This window comes from Lactuca sativa, chromosome 1 (assembly GCF_002870075.4).
Source record: "Lactuca sativa cultivar Salinas chromosome 1, Lsat_Salinas_v11, whole genome shotgun sequence".
NCBI classification, from domain to species: Eukaryota; Viridiplantae; Streptophyta; class Magnoliopsida; order Asterales; family Asteraceae; genus Lactuca; species Lactuca sativa.
Genome location: NC_056623.2, coordinates 31718071 through 31732879, shown reverse-complemented (window position 1 = coordinate 31732879; position 14809 = coordinate 31718071). Strand labels below are relative to the sequence as shown.

General features: G+C 36.6%; 5 protein-coding genes across 5 annotated transcripts; 3 read left to right on the top strand and 2 right to left on the bottom strand.

The window, feature by feature from the left end:
- The first annotated feature begins 2296 nt into the window (after nt 1-2296).
- LOC111913503 (uncharacterized) lies at nt 2297-3663 on the top strand. Its single transcript, XM_023909207.3, has 5 exons — nt 2297-2503; nt 2803-3002; nt 3100-3201; nt 3313-3364; nt 3456-3663. The coding sequence occupies exons 1-5, from the start codon at nt 2413-2415 to the stop codon at nt 3572-3574; spliced, it is 564 nt and encodes a 187-aa protein (XP_023764975.1). The 5' UTR covers nt 2297-2412; the 3' UTR covers nt 3575-3663.
- Nucleotides 3664-3840: 177 nt separating this feature from the next.
- Nucleotides 3841-5604, bottom strand: LOC111913502 (UDP-glycosyltransferase 85C1). Its single transcript, XM_023909205.3, has 2 exons — nt 5009-5604; nt 3841-4852 (listed from the first exon to the last, which is right to left on the bottom strand). Exons 1-2 carry the CDS (start codon nt 5517-5519, stop codon nt 3909-3911), a joined length of 1455 nt encoding a protein of 484 aa, XP_023764973.1. The 5' UTR covers nt 5520-5604; the 3' UTR covers nt 3841-3908.
- Nucleotides 5605-6790: 1186 nt separating this feature from the next.
- LOC111913501 (UDP-glycosyltransferase 85C1) lies at nt 6791-8988 on the bottom strand. Its single transcript, XM_023909204.3, has 2 exons — nt 8038-8988; nt 6791-7857 (listed from the first exon to the last, which is right to left on the bottom strand). The coding sequence occupies exons 1-2, from the start codon at nt 8555-8557 to the stop codon at nt 6920-6922; spliced, it is 1458 nt and encodes a 485-aa protein (XP_023764972.1). The 5' UTR covers nt 8558-8988; the 3' UTR covers nt 6791-6919.
- Nucleotides 8989-9090: 102 nt separating this feature from the next.
- Nucleotides 9091-11037, top strand: LOC111913500 (UDP-glycosyltransferase 85C1-like). Its single transcript, XM_023909203.3, has 2 exons — nt 9091-9765; nt 9846-11037. The coding sequence occupies exons 1-2, from the start codon at nt 9252-9254 to the stop codon at nt 10781-10783; spliced, it is 1452 nt and encodes a 483-aa protein (XP_023764971.1). The 5' UTR covers nt 9091-9251; the 3' UTR covers nt 10784-11037.
- A 1441-nt stretch (nt 11038-12478) lies between these two features.
- On the top strand, nt 12479-14467 carry LOC111913498 (UDP-glycosyltransferase 85C1). The gene is made up of 2 exons (XM_023909202.3): nt 12479-13265; nt 13336-14467. The coding sequence occupies exons 1-2, from the start codon at nt 12746-12748 to the stop codon at nt 14271-14273; spliced, it is 1458 nt and encodes a 485-aa protein (XP_023764970.1). The 5' UTR covers nt 12479-12745; the 3' UTR covers nt 14274-14467.
- The last annotated feature ends 342 nt before the right edge of the window (nt 14468-14809 follow it).

Here is a 14809-nt window from a genome sequence, read left to right as displayed (position 1 = left end):
CCAGTCACAGTCTGGTGCTGACAGGTGTCATCGCATACCGGGTGGAAATCAACCGATTTTTAAAAATTCATAACTTTCGCGTACGAGCTCCGTTTTTGACGTTCTTTATATCCACGCGTAGTTAAAATTAAGATCTACAACTTTCTTCTTGACTCCGTCGGCTAATTCTCGACTGGTCTTAAATTTAACAGTAGGAGGTGATTACACTGTTAAATGTCCGTGTAAAATTCGTAACTTCTTCATACGGACTCCGTTTTCGTCTGTCTTTTTACCGTTGAGTTCCTATTAATGAGATCTTCAATTATCATTTAGGTCGCATTGGCCAAAAACCGATCGATCTAAAATTCGAGTTTCGAGTCGTGCACTGCTATGCCAAATCTTAGAAAAATCATAACTTCCTCATACGAAGTCAGATTTGGGCGTTGTTTTTATAGACGCTCTCGGTTTAACATATTCTACGACTTTCGTTTAGATTACTAAGGCCCAAAAGTCCTCTATCGTAAATTCACTATTTACGTTTCCCGGTGTCGTGCCGGTTTTGCCGCGATACTTCGGCGTTCTTTATATGTACGAAACCCTTGTAAAATATACTACAACTTGGTTAAGATTAATCCTTCTAAATAATCTTCCATCAAAAACTCATTTTTGATACTTATTGTCTTTAAATTGACTAGCCCAAATCTGCGGGCGTTACAATTTCCATAATTCCATTATATACTAATGGATAAATATATTACTTTTAGCGTTTTCATATGTGTAAATTCCCATAGTACACTAACAAGTATATATTTTATTTTTAACATTTTCATTTTGCTTTTGTATATTGCAAGATCCAGTATACGCGACTGCCACCAACTCAACCATTAAGTGCTTAATCCTTAAGCACTTTCGTCCAAGATCCAGATCTAGACCCTAAAAGGTGTTCTTAAACTTTCCAACTTTATGGTTTTACATGGCTATTAAGACCTTAACATCAAAAACCCTAGCTTCTTGACTCATTAAGACAACCTAGTTCATGCATGGAAAGAAACTAATGTCCAATATCACATTTTATGACTTAATACACCCTAAACCATATGAAAGGACAACTCAAACGTCTTGGAGTATTTCATACTCACAAGGATCAAGATTTGTGACAAAAGGTGTCAACTTGAAGCTAAAAATAGATCTAAATGAAATACTCATTAAACTTGGAGCTTTATACCTTGAGAAGGTGCACAAGGGAGTGTAGATGTTGGATCCAAGGCCTTTAGTGAAACACCACCACTTCTAGGTTGTTCCTTTGCCACCAAGAGTACCAAAATGACTCTCCATGCTTCAAAATACACTCACACACCTTAGGGTTTCGAAATGAGGTCAATGAGGAATGGAGGCTGAAGTTAAGGAAGGGTATGAGGCTATAATGATGCTTAAATAGGGTCCAAACCCTAAATTTCAGGGTTTGCACTCTGGCTACGTATGCCCAACGTACAAACATACGCCCAACATACGCAAGCCATACCCAAAAATTACGAAATTGCCATTAGGGACCAACTTTGCAATATAATCACCAACTAATTGTTAAAAAAGAAATACTTGAAAATCAAGATGTTACAATTAATTATTTTATTTTGTAAAAGATTAGTGTTTTTTTTAGTTGTTAATTTGTCATATATTTTATTAATTTATTATATAATTTATAAACATTTACTTAATTTTTAATATAGTCTGTAACTCTATATCAACATGAAAAGGAGTCCATTGTTTGTTTTTTTAACTAGGTGCGAGACCTATGTGTTACATAGGTATATTTAAAAGAAAAATTAAATATAAAATTTTAAACATTTGAGAAGTTTGAATTTATAAGGAAAGTAAGAAAATATTGAAATATCAAAATTAAAGTGTTTTTTTTCTTTTAAATTTAAACAAATAATTTAGATAAATAAAGAAAGAAAACTAATGAAGTTTTAATTTAGTAATTTTGGAATTATAAGGAAAGTTTATTAATGAAATTGATATTTATTTATTATTATATCTAAATACTATATGAAATTTAATAAAATAAAAAAACCAAAAAATATTATATGAAATAAAAATTAATTTAAAATAACCATAAACTTACATATGACAAAATAAATGAAAATTTGATTTGACAAAAAGATCTTTATTTAATTTAATGTATTAGATTAGAGATTTAAAATTTATTTATTTAGTTTTATTTTGTAGTGTTAATTTCGGCCCCTAGTTTTGTTTTCGTCCCCGCGTAACCCTTTTTTTACTACAAATTCTTAAGCGTGTCGGTTACAATATCTTTCATAAGAGGATTCCGTGCATATTCTTAACTATTAAGCAACAGAGAAACAAAACAAAACAACAGAGAAACCCCAAATCCAATACGTGCAGCGAGTGAGAATCGAATTTTGTAGTTCCAATATGGACGGACCACCAGCAAACGACTGTTGCGCAATCTGCCATGGCAACTTCCATATCCCGCATCAAGCCAATTGCTCTCATTGGTATTGCGGTAAGTGTTCATATCCTAATTAATTGTTCCCGTTCTTTTCTAAATTAACATTAAGAAGATCGCATTCAGTCCATTTGGAAGCAGTTTTGGAGAATCCCCGTATATCCGTTGTTTATTTCGTCAATTGAAGTGTCTGTGTGCGCATAGGGCAAAACACGCTATTCCTATTCAAGGAATTAGGGTTTTGGCATGAAGATTATAGCTGTATGTTTGAGGATTTTTTGTCATCTGTTTAAGGGTGTGCATATGAATTTTGATCACATTAATAACTAATATGCATTTTCCCCTCTCTCTGTTAGGAAATTGCATTTTAGAAGTTTGGAATCATGGATCTGCATTACAGCCATGTAAATGCCCTCTTTGTCGTCGCCATATTACTTTGTTGGTTCCTAGCCAGGAATCCTCTGAGCAAGCTGATAATCCCGAAGCTTCTGAGATTATAAGAAAGATTGAATCTTATAACCGAATCTTTGGTTCACATTCAACAGGACTAAGCCAGGTAACTAATCATTATAATTTCCACCAAAAAGTTAAGAAAGAAACTAATCATATTTCTTCAAGATCCATATTCAAAGTCTTTTTTTTTTTTTTTGCAGAGACTACAGGACCTCCCGTTTCTGATCAAAAGATTGTTCCGAGAAGTGATGGATCCTCAAAGATCTCTCCCGTTTGTCATCAAAGCACGCGTATTTCTGGCAGTGAGTTAATAATAATAATAAATTTCATTTTATTGCATATATATGAATATGATTGCTCACTAGTTACTGGTTACTACCACGACAATTTACTATTTTTTTTTTCATACACAGCTTTTATCAACTGTCATTTATGTACTCAGCCCAGTGGACATTATCCCCGAAGGTATGGTTTTCAACTCAGATCAACTTACATAGATTTGCTAAATGCCTACAGACTTAAAAAGATTGATAAAATGTTTTCCTAATTTTGACAGCATTATTTGGAATACTTGGTCTATTGGATGATGTCATTATTGCCCTCATCTTCTTCCTTCACGTTGGCACCTTGTATCGGGCTATACTCGTGCGTCGTTATGGAGGATCTTCAACGTAAAATTTCAAACTGTATGATAATGGACATGGTTGTCTTAGTTTTGAGACTTTATTTTGAACCAAATTATCAATTAGATATAAATATTTTCATGTTTTGGTTGTTGGTTTAGCTGCTTCCCATTTGTGAAGTAAGACAGGACTGACAAAATAGGCTGTACTGTAGTGTGACTGCGATAAAGATTGATGTCAATGAGACGAAATTACAAGTTTTTTTCCCAATCGAAAGGTGGGACAAAAACTCGCTCTCAATCACTTATCTATGCAAAAGATGTGAATGCCCTAATTTTCATTAATAAAAATAGCCCTAAAAAGTTTTGTTGGAAAGAAATGGGTATCTAGTTTCTCGACAAGTTGGTGATTTCATTAGCAAGTTCTTCAATATTCAAAAAAGTTGATCCATCAACATCTGTAGCTAATTCCGCCATTTTCTTCCATTCCATAGCTTTCTTCTTCATCCTTTTCCCCTCAATTCCCTCCATTAATGACCTTACAAGCTTTTCAACTTCATCCCTCTTCACATTCCGGTCAATCTCCATTCCGACCTCCCAATTCCGACACATTTGCCTACAATTGATTCCTTGGTCATGAGAAACCGGCCAACATAACATCGGTACACCAGCCGACAAGCTCTCGATCACCGAACCCCACCCACCATGGGTCAAGAACCCGCCAACTGAAGGGTGGTTCAGCACCTCTTCTTGTGAACACCAGCTTGCTATAAAGCCTCTTGTTTTAACTGCCACCATGAATTCTAGCGGCAAAACCGCCGAACCACCATCTACCAAATCATTCCGGATTATCCAAAGAAAATAATGGTTGCTGTTAACAAGTCCCCAACCTAATTCAAGTAAATCATGTAGAGACATTACTGCTAGACTCCCAAAGTTGACATACACGACTGAGTTCGGTTCCTTTGACTCGAGCCACTTGATGCACCCGGGTTCTTCCTTCCATAAACTATAGCCATTAGAACTTGAATTTGGGGTTTCATTTTCTGTGATTTGATTCAGAAGTAATTGTAGAGGTCCGACTGTGTAGATCTTAGGAAAGATGGATTTAAGCTCTTTGACTAGATTAGCTTCTAATTCGTCGAATGTATGGATGATCATGTGTGAAACTTTATCGGCTGTCCGGGCTGACTCCAACACATAATTGTATGTGGGGTCATCGGGGTTTGCGACTAACACATGTTCTTGTAGATCCCTCAAACGGGTTCCTTCCATTCCTGGAATCCAATCTATTTCGGTATCAGTGTACCCGTTTTTCAAATAACCTTCATCTGCATGAACAACAAATTAATGAGTGGTTTTCAAATACAATTTTCACAGGGTTTGTTTGGTTGGATGGATGAGATGAATCGCTATTGGATCATGTTTGATTGGTCTCTAGGAATAAAATTGATTTTGTATACGCATATAAATACAACACAAACTACCTTTAAGTGGGAGAACTCCTTTGTCGGTCAGAACTTTTGTCTGGTAAGTCACCATGAACCCACAAGCTGCAAGGGTCCAGTAAAGAATGATTGGGATTTTGAGCTTCTCAGCAGCATAAACAGTGTTTGTGAATGTCATGAAGCCATCTGAGATAATACAAGTTGGTGGAATTTCAAGTTGGTCTACAAGATGAAGAAAGGAATCCAAGAAGTTGGGCAAAAGGTACAGGAACAGTTGCTCTGCGGTTTGATTTGGTTCGGTATCGTCATCACAAGGGAGACCATCTGGAACCGTTTTGAATTCAAAACCAGGAGCCACGGCTAGACCATGAAACCCACCGTACTTGAGAAGGCGCTTTTGGTTTGACTCGGTGTTGACGAAGGTTATGTGAAGGCCCTTGTGATGCAGTAGCCTTGCTAGTTTAAGCATACACTTGATGTGGCTTTGTGTTGGAAATGGTATAAACACCACATGAGGCTTTTTCTGATCGTTTCTGGGTTCTGGCTCCATCTCTGTGGCTGTTACTGTGTGCTTTTAGGTGCCTTGAAAGGTGTTATATACGTGGCATTAGAAGAGTCTTAATGAAGTCATTGGTGTCATCGACAATCTTGTTTGAACGCATTTGTCTTTTTAATTTGTACTTTTGGCGTTTAAGATGAAAACTTGTGCCGACAGCTAAGTATTATAAACTCATAAGGTAACAATTGTAGGGACTCGATTGGTATTATACAATTCAGAAGTTTCAACAATGGTTGAAAATCATATATAAACAAAATATGTTCTGGCAGAATTGTTGATACCATCGATGCCTCTGCAACAGTATATGCTCCCTTTTCGATGTAGAAAGTCAATAATGTTGCAGATTTTGTCATATAGATTAGTATAAATTGTTGTGATTTCTTATATGAGACTGTTTGAGTAAAATATAATTTTTAATGAGAGAATGTTAGCAAATAGTAACGAAAATTTAACAATTTGTTATATATCCTTGAACTTTAAAAAAAAAAAAAATTACCTACTAACCTTTAGTTTAGGTTTACTTTTGTGAGAGTAGGTAACTTTTTAACTTGTAAGCTATTAAATTAGTGACATTGCAGTGGTATAATAAATTAGCTGTGTTTGTTTGTCAATTGTCACCTATCTTATATGGATAATCGGCGTGTAGTCTTATGATAAATTAGTTGTGTTTGTTTGTCACCTATCTTACATGGATAATTGGCATCACTACACGTCTTATATGTAAGTGTCTGTATGTATTAGAGTTCCTCTATTTTTTTTGTACAAACTTTTTTAGAGAGAAAACTATAGAGATTCTAATAATATTCTTAATTTTTAACATTTTTTTTTGGGAATACTTGGTTTATTGGATGCTTTTATTATATCCTCATCTTCTTCCTTCACTTTGGTACCTTGTATTGGACTACTCTTGTGCATCACCATGTAGGATCTTCAACGTGACATTTCAAAACTCAAATGAAATTTGTATGCTAATGGAGAATATTATCTTATTTTTGACACTTCCTATTTTCAACCAAAAATCAGTTAGATACAAAGCGGTTAGCCCTTAGCCCTTTCCTTTTGTTCCTCTATGCAGAGCATCATTAACGCCTAACATGACAAGATTGGACATTAGTTTGCATAAATAGGAGCGGATCCAAAACCGGTGTCAATTAAACAAAAATTGTAAACTTTTTTTTTTGATGGAAACAGACTCAGCATCTATCATATATGTGAAAGGCGTGAATGTCATCACACTCATCATCGATGATAGCCTATAAATCTTATCGAGTCCAATTTAATCCAATCCTTTCCTAAATATCATGTGTAACAAATGCAAATTAAGTCTAGTTTCTTCTCTGTTTATTTGATACACACTTACACATGTGGAATCGTAAACAAATATTGGGTATCTAGTTTGTTGACATGTTTGTGATTTCATTAACAAGATCTTCGATATTCAAAGATGAACATCCATTACAATCTGTAGCGATTTCCGCCATTTTCTTCCACTCCATGGCCTTCTTTCTCATTCTCTTACCCTCAATTCCCTCCATTAACGCCTTTACAAGCTTCTCAACTTCATCTCTCTTTGAATTCCTCTCGATCTCCATTCCGACCCCCCAATTCTGGCACATTTGCCGACAGTTAACCATTTGGTCATGAGAAACTGGCCAACATAACATCGGCACACCGGCTGACAGGCTCTCGATCACCGAACCCCAACCACCGTGAGTCAAAAACCCACCAACCGAAGGGTGGTTCAGGACCTCTTCTTGTGAACACCAATTTGCAATAAAACCTCTCGTTTTAACAGCGTCCTCAAATTCCAATGGTAGAATTGCTGATCCCCCGTCAACCATATCAGTCCTGATTATCCAAAGAAAATAATGGTTGCTATTAACAAGTCCCCAACCTAATTCTAGTAACTCTTGTAGAGACATTACTGCTAAACTTCCAAAGTTGACATACAACACAGAGTTTGGTTCCTTCGACTCGAGCCACTCGATGCACTCGGGTTCTTCATTCCACAAGCTATAGCCATTAAAACTTGAGCTTTTAGTCTGGTTGGTCTGGTTCAAAAGTAACTGTAGAGGTCCAACTGTGTAGATTCGTGGAAATATTGATTTAAGTTCTTTGACAAGAGTAGCTTCTAATTCGTCGAAAGTATGGAGGATCACGTGTGAAACTTTATCGGCTGTCCTAGCTGATTCCAACAGATAATTATATGCAGGATCATCGGCGCTTGTGGCTAACATATGTTTGGGTAGATCCCTAAAACGGACTCCTTCCATTCCCGGAATCCAATCTATAAGGGTATCAATGTACCCGTTATTCAAATAACTTTCATCTGCATAAAGAAGACATATACAATTGATCGTCAAATAGGATTTTCATGAACATCATGGACATATTTAGTTGGATGGAATGGAATCAACATGCAATTCCTTTTCCGATTACGCCATATACCAAACAATATCTAAGCTTTAATTGATAATTCAGGGATTAAATTACTTGGATAGTAATTAACCTTTAAGCGGGAGAAGTCCCTTGTCAGTCAGAACTTTAGTCTGGTAATAGGCCATGAATCCACAAGCTGCAAGGGTCCAGTAAAGGATGATCGGGATCTTGAGCTTTTCAGCAGTAGCATTAACAGTGTCTGTGAAAGTCATGAAACCATCTGAGATAATACAAGTTGGTGGACTTTCAAGTCGAGCTACAAGATCAAGAAAGGAACCCAAGAAATTGGTCGAAAGGTACACGAAGAGTCGCTCTGCCTCTGCTGTTTGATTTAGTTCAGTGTCATCATCAGAAGGGAGGCCATCTGGAACCGTTTTGAACTGAAAACCAGGAGCCGTGTCTAGACCATGCAACCCACCGTACTTGAGAAGGCGGTTGTGGCTTGACTCGGTGTTGACAAAGGTTATGTGAAGACCCTTGTGGTGCAGAAGTCTTGCTAGTTTGAGCATACACTTGATGTGGCTTTGTGCTGGAAATGGTATAAACAACACATGAGGCTTCTTCTCATCAATTCTGGACTCTGGGTCCATCTCTAGCTGCGGGGAGTTACCGTGTGTTTTTGGGTGCTATGAAAGCCTGAAAGGTGTTATATTAATATACGTGTCATTAGGAGAAACTTAATGTAGGCATTGGTGGCATCGATAATCTTGTTTGGACATGGTTTTTTGTGCTTTTGGTGTTTGAGTTATTGATTTGAATATTTAAAGGTGAAAACATGTGCTTAATTACCTAAGTATAATAAACTTATAATGTAACGATTGTGGATATTCGATTAGTGTTATGTATACGATTCAGATATAGACAGCTAAGTGCCAACAATTGCTAAATAAGCATAGACAAAAACAATGTTCCGGCAAAATTGTTGATCGATGCCACCGATGACTATTCCCTCAGATTGTAGAAAGTTCATGTTGTAGATTTCGTAGCATATATGAATACAAATTCTTGTGTTTTTTCTGGAATTTCCCCTTATTAATAACCAAGTTCATGAAAAAAAAAGATGTAAACAAAGTTTGTACATTCATAAAATTTAATAATCATCATACAATTTTAGAAAAATAAAAAATTTCAGAAAATAAAACAATATTTTAATTTGAATGATTGTCATATCTGATTTGAAATCAATAAAGTGATAATGATCTCCACAATCATTCGACTTTGTCAATAGGCATTCGACATTCTGTGGCACACTAAATTCCACTTGCCTCTATATGCAACACAAAGATGGAAGCAGTACCCAGAATTGCTCAGAAACCTCATGTGGTGTTCATACCGTTGCCAGCACAAAGCCACATCAAGTGTATGCTCAAACTAGCCAGGATTCTGCACCACAGGGGCCTCCACATAACATTCGTCAACACCCAGTCCAATCACAAACGCCTTCTCAAGTACGGTGGGTTTCATGATCTTGACGGTGTTCCTGGTTTTCAGTTCAAAACGGTTCCAGATGGTCTCTCTTCCACTTCTGACGACGATCATGATCCAACTCAAACCCTCGTTGAACTCTCCGCCTACCTTACGATCAATTTCTTGGATGCCTTTCTTGAAATTGTAGCCGGACTTGAAACTCCGGTCACTTGTATAATCTCCGATGGCTTCATGACTTTCACTCAAACTCCTTCTGCTGCTGAGAAGCTCGGAGTCCCCATCATCCTTTTCTGGACCATGGCTGCCAGTGGGTTCATGGGGTTTTACCAGTCAAAAGTTCTAACGGAGAAAGGAGTTGTCCCACTTAAAGGTTACATTTCTAGTCCATACACAGTTATCATCTTTTCCTTTGCCACTTCTAATTAATCTATCTTGTATTATTTTTGACAGATGATAGTTGTTTGACAAATGGATATGTTGATACCTTGATAGATGTTCCGGGAATGAAAGAGATCCGTTTAAGGGATCTACCTGAACATATCTGGGGGGTAGGTCCAAAATCTTCGGCTTTAAAATTCATGGTGCAAATCGCACATGAAGCTGATAAAATTTCACACATGATTATCCATACTTTTGATGAATTAGAGAGCACTCTTATCCAAGAGATTAAATCCATGTTTCCTCACGTCTACACCATTGGGCCATTGGAGTTACTTTTGGACCAGATGACAGAAAAAGAAACCAAGAGCTCGACTTTCAATGGTTATAGCATATGGAAGGAAGAACCCGAATGTTTCCGGTGGCTCCATTTGAAGGAACCGAATTCTGTGGTGTATGTCAACTTTGGAAGCCTCGCTGTAATGTCTGTAAAAGATTTGCTTGAATTAGGTTGGGGACTTGTTAACAGTAATCACTATTTTCTTTGGATAATCAGGGATGATTTGGTTGATGGGGGGTGTGCAGTTTTGCCTGCAGAACTGGAAGAAGTGGTTAAAGAAAGAGGGTTTATAGGAAGCTGGTGTTCACAGGAGGAGGTGTTGAACCACCCTTCGGTTGGTGGGTTCTTGACTCATGGTGGGTGGGGTTCGGTCATCGAGAGCTTGTCTGCTGGCGTACCAATGATATGCTGCCCGTTCACAGGTGACCAACGGACTAATTGCAGACAAGTGTGCAAGGAATGGGAGGTGGGGATGGAGATGGGGAGGGAGGTGAAGAGGGATGAAGTAGAGAATCTTGTGAGGGAGTTAATGGGCAGAGGTGGAGGGAGGATGAGAAACAAGGCAATGGAGTGGAGGAAAATGGCAAAAATGGCGACAGATCTTGACGGTTCGTCGTTTTTGGATATTGAAAAACTGGTTACCGAAATTGGTGTGTTTTCAAAAAACTAGATTCATTTAAGGGGGTAGAGGGGACGTTTTCTAAGGATATCCATAGTGCACTGAACTTCGTAGAGTTCAAAGGATTGTCTCCTTATCATTCTACATTCCATACATTTCACTAAAATTTTTTCTTCAGTTATTTTTGGTTTTCAATTAGAGAGTTCGAATGACCATTGAACTGCAAATCCATTGAATAACAATTTAACATCTTGATCACAAAGTTTTATCTATTGAATGACAACTATATTTGTCATATCATTCAATTCTTTCATTAAACTCATTATTATGGATGCTCTTACTTCGTATGAACAAATATGATAATATATATATATATATATATATATATATATATATATATATATATATATATATATATATATATATATATATGTTAAAATTGAGGCAAATAAGTGAAGCAAACAATAAATAATAAGAAAATATTGTTAAGAAATAAATAGGAATCAATGAACAAAATCTTCATCTTTGATGGCTGTGCATTGTATATAAAGGAAACAAAAATAAATGAAAATGTAACTCATTCTAAATGTCAAAATCTTTTTTCACTTTCCTATTATTTATACAATAGCCTCCTAGATTTAATATTATAGTCACAAGAAACTCATAATCTCCACCTAGATGATCATATAAGCCCTACCTCGCACTCGACTCCCTTAATCGCCACAACACCTTCACACACAACAACAAGTAAAAACATATGTACACAACCACACCAACAACCACACCAACGGTAACAAGTCAATGCCGCTCACCCTATCTTACCCCTACCTCCACATATGTTTGAGTGAGTAAGACCATAAAAGTTTAATTAATGAGAGTTTTATCATTTTATTAAAACAAATAGTAATTTACATAAAATTAATAAAATCATATTTTGGTCATATTATATAAGTTATCTTCCAATATTTTTGACAAATATGTAAACCAAATATAAAACAAATTTCATTACATAGCAATCAAACGCATAAAAGATTGTAATTACTTTAAAAAAACGTTATACAAACCAAATTTCCCTCGTTAATAAACAAGTTCATAGTTATTTCATGTTATTTTGAATTTTCATTTGTCATCTTGGTAGTGACATACATACACATAAAATACATTTTAGTTCAATACATATCGATTGAAGGCAAACAGGCAACAAACTGCGCCGCTAGCCCTTTCTGGATGGCAAAACCAATTCTTTTGAAAACAACATTTGTGGATCTAGGAGATATGACATTAGAATGCATGATCCGTTGGACTCTATTGAGGAGTTCCACCGCCTCTGGTGTAAGAAACCTAAATGTATCGAATACAAAAGGTATAAACACATGTTGATTTTCTATACATGCATTCCCGTGCTTTATCACTTTGCACGCAGCGACTTTCAAAACGGCATGCCCTGCTGTGTAACCCCCGCTCCCCAAACCAATGAGAGGAGAAACCCCAGTAAGATCCACGCACGCATGCTTCCCTCTTATCCATCTAAAGACCAAAATGTCAGCCGGTCTAAGTGTAGACCTTCCATAATTATCATATAATTTTATAGAAATTTCAGAAAATAAAACATTATTTTAATTTGAATGGTTAAATCTCCAAAAAAAAGTTTAAAAAAAACTAAAAGTAAAACAAAAACTAAACTTAATAACGGTTCTTGGTTTATCTTCTTTTATTCAGCTGTTTGCTGTTAGTCGCTTCACTTTTGTTGGCAGCCTGCAGGTGTTACTTTTTGTTTCAGACTTCTTTTCGTTTGGTGCTTGCTGTGTTTATTTTCTTGGTTTATCTTCTTTTGTTCAGCTACTTGCTGGCTTCTTTTTCTTTTTTCTAATAATATTGTATCGCCGCTCAATAAAAAAAAAAACTTAATCACACTCTTATTCAATAAGATTGTCGTATCTACTTTGAAATCAATAAAGTGATAGCGATCTCCACAATCATTCGACTTCGTCAACAGGCATTCCACATACAAAGATGGAAGGAGTATCAAGAATTGCTCAAAAGCCTCATCATGTGGTGTTCATACCGTTTCCAGCACAAAGCCACATCAAGTGTATGCTTAAACTAGCAAGGCTACTGCATCACAAGGGCCTTCACATAACCTTCGTCAACACCCACTCCAACCACAAACGCCTTCTCAAGTACGGTGGGTTTCATGATATTGACGGTGTCCCTGGTTTTCAATTCAAAACGGTTCCAGATGGTCTCCCTTCCACTTCTGACGATGACGATCATGATCCAACTCAAACCATCGTTGAACTCGCCAAGTACCTTACGACCAATTTCTTGTCTCCCTTTCTTGAAATTGTAGCCGGACTTGAAACTCCGGTAACTTGTATAATCTCCGATGCTTTCATGACTTTCGCTCAAACCCCTTATGCTGCTGAGAAGCTCGGTGTCCCCATCATCCTTTTCTGGACCATGGCTGCCTGCGGGTTCATGGGGTTTTACCAGGCAAAAATTCTATCGGAGAAAGGAGTTGTCCCACTTCCAGGTAATTAGATTTCGAGTCCATAAAAATCATCATCTTTTCTTAATTAATCCATCTTGTATTGTTTTTGCAGATGAGAGTTGTTTGACAAATGGATATCTTGATACCTTGATAGATATTCCCGGAATGAAAGAGATCCGTTTAAGGGATCTACCGGAACATATCTGGGGCGTAGGGCCAAAATCTTCGGCTTTAAAATTCATTGTCCAAATCGCACATGATGCTGATAAAATTTCACACATGATTATCCATACTTTTGATGAATTAGAGAGAACTCTCATCAAAGAGTTCAAATCCATGTTCCCACATGTCTACACCATTGGGCCACTGCAATTACTTTTGAACCAGATAACAGAAAAAGAAACCAAAAGCTCGACTTTCAATGGTTATAGCTTATGGAAGGAAGAACCCGAATGTTTCCAATGGCTCCATTTGAAGGAACCGAATTCTGTGGTGTATGTCAACTTTGGAAGTCTAGCAGTAATGTCTGTAAAAGATTTGCTTGAATTAGGTTGGGGACTTGTTAACAGTAACCACAATTTCCTTTGGATAATCAGGGATGATTTGGTAGATGGGGAGTGTGCAGTTTTGCCTGCAGAACTGGAGGAAGTGGTTAAAGAAAGAGGGTTTATAGGAAGCTGGTGTTCACAGGAGGAGGTGTTGAACCACCCTTCAGTTGGTGGGTTCTTGACTCATGGTGGGTGGGGTTCGGTCATCGAGAGCTTGTCTGCTGGTGTACCAATGATATGCTGCCCGTTCACTGGTGACCAACGGACTAATTGCAGACAAGTGTGCAAGGAATGGGAGGTGGGGATGGAGATGGGGAGGGACGTGAAGAGGGATGAAGTAGAGAAGCTTGTGAGAGAGTTAATGGGCGGAGGCGGGGGGAGGATGAGAAACAAGGCAATGGAGTGGAGGAAAATAGCGGAAATGGCGACAGATCTTGATGGTTCGTCGTTTCTAGATGTTGAAAAACTGGTTGCCGAAATTAGTGTGCTTTCAAAAAACTAGATTCATGTTGCTTTCTAGGTAGATTTATTTATTTACTAGGTAATAACCGTGGAAACCACGGTCAATATATTTAAAATTTTTATATAGATAAAAAATAATGAATGTCAAAAAAAAAAAAAAAAGAATATTGTCGATTGTAAGTAGGTATGAATTAATTTGTTAAGCAAAATAAACACAATAATGTTATTAGAATATGATTTTGTATTTTCAAAATTTGATTTTGAATTGTTACCATAAAAAAAGAAATAATAAAAATCATCGAAAAATGCTACGTGTCAAAGAAACATTTTAAAAAATTGATCATTTTTAGGTTTCATTTATTAGAAGAGTTAGATTAGATTATTATTATTATTATTATTATTATTATTATTATTATTATTATTATTATTATTACTATACAAAAAGCTGTGAAAATGGAAGTCATTTATAAAAAGACCTACCTAATTATTTTTTGCAAAATAAAATTTATCATCAGCAATATATTTTAGATTTAACAGCCCAACATTTTATTCCACTTTCACTAATCAATAGCCTAT